The sequence below is a fragment of the Pseudorasbora parva genome, chromosome 2, assembly GCF_024679245.1.
Source record: "Pseudorasbora parva isolate DD20220531a chromosome 2, ASM2467924v1, whole genome shotgun sequence".
NCBI classification, from domain to species: domain Eukaryota; kingdom Metazoa; phylum Chordata; class Actinopteri; order Cypriniformes; family Gobionidae; genus Pseudorasbora; species Pseudorasbora parva.
In genome coordinates, this window is record NC_090173.1 from 7,745,538 (window position 1) to 7,757,587 (window position 12,050).

Sequence of the window (12,050 nt, forward strand, 5' to 3'; positions counted from 1 at the left end):
CAAGAACTATCCCGGCGCTCGGACTTGGACTGCAGCAAACGTGCTCAGTGTAAAAACACCCTTTTCTTTTATTTCAACCTAATAGTTTAATAATAGTTCAATAGAAAAAAATGGTAGCCTATGTAGGCTTTATAATCTTTCCCCATTTCTGTTTGCTTCTGCATCCTTTACATCTATGGCATGCTCTCGATTTCTCCAACTACGGGCTAGGCCACAGATCAAAGAGAAAATGCACATTAATAAAATTTGTGTCATTAAAATGAATTTGCATTGTTTTATTAATGCGTTAATTTTGACAGCCCTAGTAACAACATAAATTGAAGCTACTGTAAATGAGTCTGAATCGAGGAGGAATATCAGAGAGCCTTGATGACAAGAGGAGCATGGGGATGGAGGAGGGGAATTAACTCCTGAGCAAGCAGATGAATAATACTAAATGCAGGATATGGATGCTGTGATAGGCATGGGTCAGTTGATCCGAGCTTGACTGATATGATCTGCCAGAAATGGAGCTTGAGTTATCGAATGGAATTCAAGCGTAGTTCAGGCAGAACACTGATCACTAAACGTTATCAGCTGACGCTCAGCTGATTTGTTACTCCACCTACTCTACTCAATTTATAGTATTTAAGCTCATTCAAACTCATGTTCTTCAGTCTGTCGCACAGACATTTACACCCACCTCCACCCCTTCACCTCCTAGTATATTCATTATCGAGTATATATTTATATACTCGAATATATTGAATATTACCGAATATATTTATATTTTCTGTAATATATGCTTAGAAACTTTTGGTTATTATGAAGGCTGGGGGGATTCTGTTTCAAGGATGTATCTCAAGCTGCCTGGTATGGCAGCTCGAACATCTTTGAGCCTAAGCCTTTCGCCAAATCAAAGATTGTCAATAAATTTCATTCTCAAAGTGGTCCTAACTGAACTAACTCTAAAATTGATTTCTTTAATTCTAGTGTCTGAACTAAGAATTTGGATATTGGGAGAGAACTGGGCAGAAAAAAGAGCAATTGGAAATTTTCTCTTGGAAAAAACAGCATTTGACAGCGAAGTTCCTCCCTGCCTTCAGCAGTGTCCCGAGAGAGCCAGGGGACGCTTTGAGACTCAACGCATATCTGTGATCATCACACCAAATCTCTTTGACAGACAGATTCCTGTAGCCCAAGTTTCTCAGGCACTGAGATGTTCTGAGGAAATGTCCGCTCCAGGTCCACATGTGCTTCTGCCGATTCTGCATCCAGATCTCACTGGGAAGAACAGAGATATTATGAAGTTTATGAATGACTTGTCAGATGATATTATGAAACATACCATTGTAGTGTTGATGAGTGAGAAGAGATACAGTGCTAAGGAGCATGAAGCTGTTCAGAGGTTACTCAAGGGATGGAAATACTACGCATTTCAAGATGGGTGTCCTCGGGTTAAGTTATTTAAGAAAATCACGTCATTGAAAACAAATAATAAGGGAAGGCATTTGACTCTGGATACTTACGAGTTACCACCAGATATGCCATCAACATCATCTGAACAGCCACATGAGAGTAAAAAGATGGAAACAGTGGAACCAAGAGGAAAAAGTAAGACTGGTAGGTGTTGTGGCAGAGTATTAAATAAAGTTTGATGTTAAATATACATATAAAGGCAATATAAACAAAGCTCAATAATAGTTAAAAGCTACTTTCTCCTCCAGCTAAGCTCAAACACAAAGTGCCGTCATTTCTGAAACTCAGACATCAGAGCGCAACAGAAGAAGACTGTAAGTAATCACTGTCATGCTACCAATCCTTGAATCTCAACACAATATACTAGAGGATTTTGTATCAAAAAATCGTTTTGTAAAACGTGTACCATGATGTAAGTTGCTTTGGATAAAATTGTCTGACAAATGCATAAATATAATTCTGAAACCAATCACTAGTCATATGGGTAATTTTACATTAAATGATTACATCAGCTCTGTGCTGTTACAGCATGAGATTCTGCAATAAAAAAGTTTGCAACTACTTCATTGCTTTAGACACACAGAGACATCAAGAATCAGTGTGTGAATCTCAACAATGGTGATAAACAGCATATCAGATACACAGATTAACTCGTATCATCACAAAACAAGCTACTAAAAAGTTGCATAAAACAGCAAAAATAAAAGTAAATGATAAGAATAAAATAAATTACTAAATTAATTAATCTTTTAATTGATTCATGCCGCTATGCATGCTGGGAGCCATGGGTGGGTTTTGATTGGTTCACCCAGAATGCACTGCAAAAGACTTTTGATGGCCACCATTGTTGAGATTCATACGCTGACTCTTGATGTCTCTGTGTGTCTAAATGACAGAGAGATAAACCTTTTCTGAACAGAATAACTTTTAAAAATCCCTCTGATTATATTGAAAACACCAGATCTTATGCTGTCGAATCAGGGCTGCTGTAACCAATAAAGCAAACCTAACACAAAGATTAGGCTCTAAATGACATCAGTGGCTCAGCTCATGATGATTATATCAAAACACAACCAACAGCACCTGATCATTTTTTCTCTGGACTTGTCTGGCTGCTATAAATGGCAGACATAAACTAATGTTATAAAACCATGAGCCGAGAGCCCAACTAAAATAAACACTGATCACCATAATGGTGACTTTAAATAATGGTGACTCTGTCCTTTAGTGATTCTTCTCATTATCATCAGGTGTCTTCACTAATGGTCAGTCATCACTTTATTAATCTCATTATCTCATTAACTTAAACTCTGAGGGGTGTTACTTTAAAGGCTTCAACATACTCCACAAGAACAGAGAAAAAATGTCTTGCTCCCAGGGCTGCGAGAACTTAATGACGTAATTTTGTTCTCGTAGCCCTGGTTTGGGAGTTCTCGCAACTAGTTCTCGACACATCGCCTGAGCAGAACTTTTTTCTTGCGGTATCCAAGAACTATTGTGTGATTGGACATACATTTAAAGTGGGCGTGGTTAATGCGGAGAAACGCCAGATGATCGCCACCTGCTTTTCTCGTGAAGTATGGAATGTACTGGCCATAACAAACTTTGTTCTTGTTCTTGCCACCTCGAGAAAACGAACACATTTCTTTGTTCTTGCAGAGTATGTCCCAAGCTTTACACTGGAGTTTCTGCTACCCATGATTTATACAATACATGAGATGAAAAGTGTTTAATTTGAATTATGATTTATCTTACCAAATTAAATGCTTGAAATATTTGTTCTACAAATACTGCAATTTGTACAAAATTTTATTAAATAAAAAAACAGACAAAAACTAAGTAAGCCCAATAAACAATAAAACAATATCATAAAACAACAATGTAAAAAATGACCATGATTTTAGCAGTTACAAAAACACTACAGTAAAAACATTTTCATTGGTTAACAGTAAGTTTCCGCTTTTCAGCGAATAGCTGTAATAGATCCAACCTGACATTTAGTGTAATTTTACAAAAAAATACCATTACATTTTATTTATTTTTTGAAAGTGAAAAAGAACAAGTCACTGTATAATTTACAGCAGGGGTCTCCAAACTCAGTCATGGAGAGCCACTGTCCTGCAGAGTTTTTATTTGGGGTTGGAGCTAAACTCTGCAGGTGGCACCTCCAGGACTGAGTTTGGAGACCCCTGCTTTACAGTGAAAAACATAAATTGATATTCCCAGAATTCCATTCGAGACATGTCTTAGCATTAACCTTCTCAAAGTGATGAACTTTGATTCATCATGTGACTCTCTCATCATCACCTGTTTCTGGTGGTTGTCAGTGTACAAAACAGATATTAGTACTTCAGTGGGTTCAAACATTAACACTATATCAGTTGATATAACAGTTTTTTGTTTGTTTTTTATCATAAATTAAAATCTGTAATCTGTTTCTATAGTATTTTTTACAGTCATTTTATGGCATTTTTACTGTTAATCCAATTGTGTTTCATATACTGATGTGTAAGTGAACACTGATGAGCTTTAAAACAATTATTTTTCATGTTACAAGAAGTAGGAAAGAAATGGTGGGTTTAAAAGAAGGAAATCTGAACTGATAAAATACTTATTGTTTCAGTGCCAAAGAAATGTTATCCAAATCTCAATCTGGTGATGTTTGGAAGGAGCAGTGATGAAAAGGCTTTCACAGCAAATACAATACTGCCAGGAGTTTATAAATCTGAAACCATCCATGGATGTGTGAAGAGAGAGGGTGTATGCTACACACCTTCATCTGGATATCAGGTCACCCTGGTTGAAATGCCGGAGCTATACAATACATCTCTGTCTCAGAAAGATGTGCTGCATGAGGCACACTGTGCTCTGTCTCTGTGTTCATTTAACATACACACATTTCTCCTGGTCCTTCCTGTCAGTCCTCTCACTGATGATGATAAAGGAGAAATCAATGTACTCACTGGCATATTTGACACAGCTGATGGGAAGTTCTGGGATCATCTGACGATCTTGTTCATACCGCAGGGTAACAGAAAGGACAAAGTCATTCATGATTTTATACATGGAAACAGAGATATTCAGAACATTTTTGAAAAATCTGGGAACAAATACTACACACTTAGTGCACACAGTGAGCAAAGATTTGAAAGTAAGCAGCTCTCAGAACTGATCAATGTGCTTACTATGAGGAATACTTGCTACTCATCTGCTACATATCATCAAGCACAGATGGACAAGAGGATTCAACTGGAGGAAGAAATCAGAGAGTTAAAAATGATCAAACAAACAGGTAAGACAAACCTTAATATGTAAATATCTAAACAATACATATTTCTTATTTAGCTTACCATCTATACTCACTAATGATCTTCCATCATGTTGTTTCATGGTGTTGTCAGTTTCTCAGATGTCTGGTTCACAGACTGCTTTTATAAAGGCTTGATTTTCCTAAATACATATTTCATAAATACATATTTTCAAAATGTTATATTTAAATTGATGTTAAAAAATGAAATTTATGTCATTAATGACTCACCCTAATGCCGTTCCACACCCGTAAGATCTCCGTTCATCTTCACACACAGTTTAAGATATTTTAGATTTAGTCCGAGGGCTTTCTGTCCTTTGAATGTAAGTGTATGCACACTTTTCTGTCCACGTCCAGAAGCAGGGTTGGGCACAGGGGGGTGGCTTGGTGGCTAGAACCCCTCTTGCCCCCTTTCCTCCCTCAACACCAGAAGATTCCCATAAAAGTGTTCTGTTCTGCTAAAAATCCACATTACAGAGAGTAGTTGATCCGCAGAATTAATAGTTTGGTAGTTTGTTTGTTTGTTTGTTTTAACATTTTAAACATGGATTCAAAGCTCCAGCATGCCAGCGTGAAGGCCTATATCGTCATACACACTGAATATTTATCTGACAGTTTGTCACTTTTTAACTCCTGTAAAATATATTTCAGATTATAATCAATTTTATGAGTTATTACTTTTAAAAAAATCTCTTTAGCAAAGTTTGCAGTATTTTTGATTTTTATGAATAAAATAATTAATTAATGTTCAGGAAATAATAAAATGTTAATATAAACATATTTTTAAAATAAAGAAACTATTATTCAGTAAATAATCTGAAAACACTGAATGACTGAGGCCCTGTCCACACGAACACGGGTATTTTCAAAACCGCAGCTTTTTCTACGCGGTTTGGCTGTTCGTCCACACGCAAACGCTGTATCCGGTTACTAAAACCGGACTTTTTTGAAAACTCCGGCCAGGGTGAAGATTTTTAGAAACTCCGGTTACTGCGTTGTCGTGTAGATGGTGAAACCGGAGATTTCGGCTTTTTAAATTGAAGTGCGCGCCGTTCTCTCCTATGTTTGATATCAGATTTTCCACATCTCCTTTTGATTTACATGAGTCGAGTCTATGCGGTGGACTCCACTAACAGCGCTTATCACATGTATATCCTACAGATGTTCAGTTATTTCATTGTATTGCAGAACAAAGGCGCCAGAATGCAATAATACAAAATAGTAAAGCAAGTGTCTGAAGCTATTACAGTCCACTTCAGCCCTGCACCTGTACAGTTACCTGTCACTGAGTCCAAAGTAAAGGAACTTGTAGGAAGTGTTTCAGTTGAGCCCATGGCATCCCTCAGTCAGTGCAATGTGCATCGGTGCAGTGAATGGGACCCATATGGAAACAGGCAGCCAATCATAGCGTAGTTTTGCGTTCTCATGTGGACAGATTTTTTTTTTAAACCGTGCTTGTGTGGACGCGATTGTTTTTTAAAACGGAGGAGGAAAAACTCCGGTAATAAAAATACCCGTGTACGTGTGGACTAGGCCTGAGATCCAATAATAATTTAATAAAGTTTTACAGTAGTAACAACTAAATAAAACTCCGCCCTCAGGCAATATTTGAAAAATGCTTAAAAAGCGGAGACAGAGGGGACCAGACAAGGGCGGGGCTGAGTGTGAGTGTGTGTGTGTGGGGGGGGGGGGGTGCACCTGAGAACTTGATTGACAGCTGTCAGACTTGCAGAGATGGATAGTGACTGGAGTGAGGACAGTAGCTTTGCAACAGAGCGGTCATCTAAAGTAGAGGACTTTTCTCCACCACCTTCACCTGAAGTGGAGGAGGGTGAAATGTCTGTCGACACAGAGCCTTATCAATCGAGCCGCTGGCTCAAACTGCGTTAACTCCTGATGCCGACGATGCTCCTTCATTCATTCATGCTAGCGAAGCAGCAGCGCAAGAGAGAATGAGATCACTAACTAATCTATGAACAGCCATATCCTTATACTGAATGCCACTAAAAAAGCGCAGGACCAATAAGTCCAAACCTAATAGCCTATTACAACAGATTTCCTCAAATAAAAGTTAGACAAAACAAACTGTGGCGAGAATCAGCAGCATGTCAAGCTACGTGAGCGGATTAAGCAACACAAACCGAGAAAGTTATTTTAAAAAGTTGACTTTATCGAATGGTATTCGGCTACCAGATCCGTGTACTATAGTGGAGTGGATAGAAGACGTTAGCAGATGGCCAGATGGTCGGATATATACGTATTTAGTTGAGAAACCGAGCGTGTACACCCGAGACAAGCATATAAATCACTGGATGCTTATGAATACGTCGTCTGTGGGTGTGTACAGCATGTCCAATACAATTTTCTACATTTATTCTTATTCTTCACACAGACATACATTCATTTTCCTTACATTTTATGTTGTTATTGATTCGTATGTGTCGACACACTTCTGTTTAAAGTTTAATTTTGTAATGCTATAGTACTTTAATAGCAACTATGTTGCTTGCATACATTTCTCAGATAGTTATTTTGCAATTAAACTATTAATAAAATCATTACAAATGAAATTGATAAGTACTGTGATTATTGATATGATAATCTGGGGGTGGGGGGTACATAGTGGCAGCCAATGCTGGGAGGTTTATTATAATTCAAGTGCAGTAAATGTTTTACAAATGTAATTTTTTATGCAAGCATTTATGTCCTCGTTCCAATCAATGCATTATTCGCCTGCAGCCACAGGTAACGTTACCGCCGGTTCTTCTGGAACGGCCGTGATCCTGTCGGAATCCTATAAAACTTAAAGGACAACTCCGGTGAGAAATGACCCTAGGGGTAATTAACAGATGGTTACCGAGTAGATCGTTCTCTGGGATGCATTTTCTTGAAAATCGAATGTAAAGAGTTTTATCTTTAAAAACAGATTAGCTTATAACACTAGTCTATGGGGCACAGGGTCGACACAGGGTGGCAAAATTAAATCGCTAGTTAACACCACAAACAAGGCTCAAAATAGCCTCACACTAACACGGCAGCATAATGAGGGTCCCTACATGCAGACCGCAGCATTGAGAACTTTGTAAGAGTACAAACAGTTTAATAAGAAGATACGTTGTAAACACAGTGCATTACGCGTTCACGGACAGGCACCATCTTGGAAAACAGTCTCGACGAATCGATCCACGAGCGCTGTTCTAAGTGAGCTGGTCGATAGGAACTAAGTTTGTGAAATGTATTAACATGTACATTTTTATTTGTATTTATTTATTTTCTCTGTTGTGTTCAGTGTTTTCTTCCGGAAACAACGGACCATATGAGATTCCAAGTCACAGTTCATCACTTAGCAGAGCTCTCGTCGCTCGATGAGTCGAGACTGTTTTCCAAGATGGCACCTGCCCGTGAACGCGTTATGCACTGTCTATAAATTGTCTTTCTTATTAAACTGTTTGTACTCTTACAAAGTTCTCAATGCTTCGGTGCACCTAGGTTCATTTCTCACCGGAGTTGTCCTTTAAGCCCATTGGTGGAATAGCGATTAGTGCAACCGAAAACGCAACAGCCAGACATTTTGATACTGGGAAACCGTTTTGATAAACTTTCGGAGTTGCTAACACATTAGAACCACTAGGGAACAACACCACTTCCGTTGCCAAACTGCGCGCGCAACTCTTTGATCACGTGGGCTGTAAAAGGGTCTATAGACCATTTCAGAATGTTTGTAAACAATCGCCTCAAGACACTTCCGGGTGGCAGAACGCGAGCGGCTTCTACTGACAAACTGAAGAGATCAGCCGGCTACTGTAAACAGTAACATAGTTAAGAACATTGCTGTTGATTAAAGTTGAAACTATGACGAAAACGTGTTGTGTTTGGGGTTGTGCCTTCAGATATACAGCAAAAGGTGCAGGATTTTATCGATTTCATTCAGAAAGAAGTAAATATATCCAGCAAAACCTGTAGTGAGGTGGCTAAAGCGAGTGGACGTCGTCAAAAGAGACGCTACAGAGAAGTATTCTCAAAACGGTCCATCTACAAAATCATAGCAGAGCATAATTATCTTCAGCTGGGGAAATTCAAGACTAATATTAGTAAACTTTAGATCTCTTTTAACTCCTTAAGTTTCAAAGATCATACGGCCTCAGATTACTATTGTTCAACATCCACTGCTCATCACACTTTATCTGGACAAACTCAGTATCCTCAGAAAGATTAAAGACTCCAGCTTCGATATTTGAACAATGTTTATGATAAAACTGGGTTGCAGTGACATTAATTTCTGTGTTTTGACCATTTGTCTTTGATTTATGGATTATGATTGTAGATTACTCTAATAAATCTGTGTTGGGATTTTTAAACCATGTCTCCAAGCATTTTGTAACGCTAAACATGACCGTGACAGTAATAATAAGATGTAAACAACAAAATAATAATAATGATATTTTGTTCCTCTCTCTTCTCCAGCTGAAAAGGAGCTTCAGAAAACAAGTACAGGTGTAAGGATTGTGCTTGTTGGGAAAACTGGAAACGGGAAAAGTGCTACAGGAAACACTATTCTCCAAAAAGAAGTCTTTAAATCAGATTGCAGTCTAAAATCCGTGACATCCTCGTGTCAGAAGGAAGAAGGGTTTGTCAATGGAACTCCAGTAGCTGTTGTTGATACTCCAGGCCTGTTCGACAAACATGTCTCAAATGATGTGGTGAAGGAAGAGATTCTGAAGTGCATCAGCCTCCTCTCTCCAGGACCTCATGTGTTCCTGCTGGTGATTAGAATCGGAAGATACACAGAGGAGGAAACGAAAACTCTGAATTTGATCAAGGAAACCTTTGGAAAAAACGCTGGGATGTTCAGCATTGTAATATTCACCTATGGTGATATGCTGAAAACTCAGACAATTGAGAGTTTCCTGGAAGATGCTGATTCCGATATGAAGACGTTAATCAGAGATTGTGGAGAACGATATCATGTGATTGACAACACAAACCAAGGTGATTCTAAACAAGTCATTGACTTACTGGAAAAAATCAACAGAATGATTGAGAAGAATGGAGGAGGATGTTACACCAATGACATGTTCAAAGAAGCAGAAGCTGCCATAAAACAGGAAACAGAAAGAATATTAAAGGAAAAAGAGAAGGAAATGGAGGAAGAGAGAAAACGTTTGCATGAAAAGTACACACAGGAGATTGCTGAAATAGAGAGGAAAATGGACAAACAGAGAGAACTAATGGAGAGAGAGAGGAAGATAAGAGAGGAAGAACTCAGAATCAAAGAAGAGTTCTTGCAAAATGAACTTAAGAAAAGAGACGAACAAGAAGAGAAGGAGAAGAAAGAAAGACAAGAAGCTGAAAAGCAAAGAAGATTAGAGGAGAAGAGGAAAGAGGAGCAGTGGGAAAGGGATCAGCAAGAAATAGAAGACAAACGGATAAAATTAGAGAGTGAGCATAAAAAGAGAGACCAGGAATATAGAGAGAAGTATGAGAAAGAGAGGAGAGAAATGGAGACACGTCACAAAGAGAGACTGAAGAGAGAAAATGAGGAAGAATACAAGAAAAGACTCAAAGAGGAGAGGAGTGAATGGGAGCAGAAAGAAAAGAAAATGATTGAAGAATTTGAAGATGAAAAAAAAAAAAGAGAAGAAAAGGAGAATGAGAGGATTGAGAAGGAGCTTAAAGAAAGAGAGAACATAGAGAAAGAGTATGAGAACAGTAAACTACAGATGAAAAAACAAAAAGAAGCATGGGAAAAATCATGGAAGGAGAAATGGGATAAAAGAGTGAGAAAGGAGAATGAGAGAAGGGAAGAAGAGAGAAAGAAACTGAAAAAGCTTGAAGAGGCATTTGAACGAGAGCGCAAAGAGGAGGAGGAGAAAAGAAAGAGAGAAGATAAAGCCAAACGAGAACAAGAGGAGAGAGAAAGAAAAGAGATGGAGGGAGAGTATGAACGGAAATTAAAAGAAATGAAAAGAAAGCACGAAGATGAGGCTAGAAAACAAGCAGAAGAATTCAATGAATTCAAAGAGAAATATAATAAAGACTTTTATGCTCTCATGTCAAAGCATGATATAGAGATGCAGGAGCTGAAGTCACACCATGAAAAAGACTACAGTGCACTGAGTGAACTCTCAAATCAAAAAGAGCAAAATCTGAAAGACAAAATGAAAGAAATGGAAGAGAAACACCAGAAAGAGACTGATGAGCTGAAAAAGAAGTATGAGGATAAATGTGTTTTACTGTAGAGCCGTGGTCCTCAACACGGGGCAGAGATCGGAAGTGGGAGCAATCATTTTGGTACTCTGTATTTTATTGCTTTTCAAATGTGCACCTACATAAATAAAAAACACTGATTTATTTGAAGCAACAGTAATATTGTATGTTGTTCAGAGACACAATTGCTACTTCGGTTTTGGCTTTATTTGGAAATATTTTAATTGACAGAGCAAAAAGTAAACTGCTGTTGCTCTGAATATTTTCTCTGGATCAATTTTTTTTGTGTAAATATTGCTTATTATTACACGGCTCTGTGAAATACTTGATTCTGATTGGTCAATCGTGCATTCCAGCGGTATGTTATTTCCAGATAACACCCGCTCATCCGGGTACTGCGAGTTATCTTGACCGGTTCTACTTCTGTGCTTAACGCTGGCGCCATCTTGTGGCTTAAACAGCCGTGGGTTACAATGGAAGACTTCAAGGCAGGTTTCCTTTATAACGTTTTTAATATGGATATTTTTCTTACACAAGCGCATCGATTGGAATCAGAAGGCTCTATTAACCCATCGGAGTCGTGTGGAGCACGTTATTTGACGGACAGCTGCATTTTTTATGGACTTCAAACACAACTACAACTACTGCTGGGATTAACGTTAGCCTGGACTTTTTAAATATAACTCTGATTGTATTTGTCTGACAGAAGAATGTCATAAACACCTACGATAACTTGAGGGTGAGTAAATCATAGGCTTGGTTTCATTTTTGGGTGAACTAACCCTTTCAGCATTCATTTTCAACATTTAGCAGCAATAGATAAAGGCTTAAAGCAGGTTGGAACTGTTTTTCTTCGCTGAAGCTTTGCGTAAGACCTAATAAAATATTTCATCTCAAGACAATATTTTGTGTCTAATAATTATTTATTTGAGACTAGTAGCCGTGTAATAAGCGGGATAATGTCCACCCAGCCGGTTGTTATCGCAGAATAAACCCCTTCAGAGTGACGCTCCGCTTCGCGTCGGGGTCCTGATCACTCTGGAGGGGTTTATTCTGCGATAACAACCGGCTGGGT

General features: G+C 38.4%; 1 protein-coding gene across 1 annotated transcript in view; it reads left to right on the forward strand.

Annotated features, from left to right (window-relative positions):
- LOC137048435 (uncharacterized) overlaps positions 1-11,007 on the forward strand; it is a 28,200-nt gene extending 17,193 nt beyond the window's left edge. The window contains exons 3-5 of the mRNA XM_067426596.1: positions 973-1,387; positions 4,128-4,750; positions 9,233-11,007. Coding sequence (XP_067282697.1) covers positions 973-1,387; positions 4,128-4,750; positions 9,233-11,007 — 2,813 coding nt within the window. The remainder of the gene's footprint in view (positions 1-972; positions 1,388-4,127; positions 4,751-9,232) is intronic.
- The last annotated feature ends 1,043 nt before the right edge of the window (positions 11,008-12,050 follow it).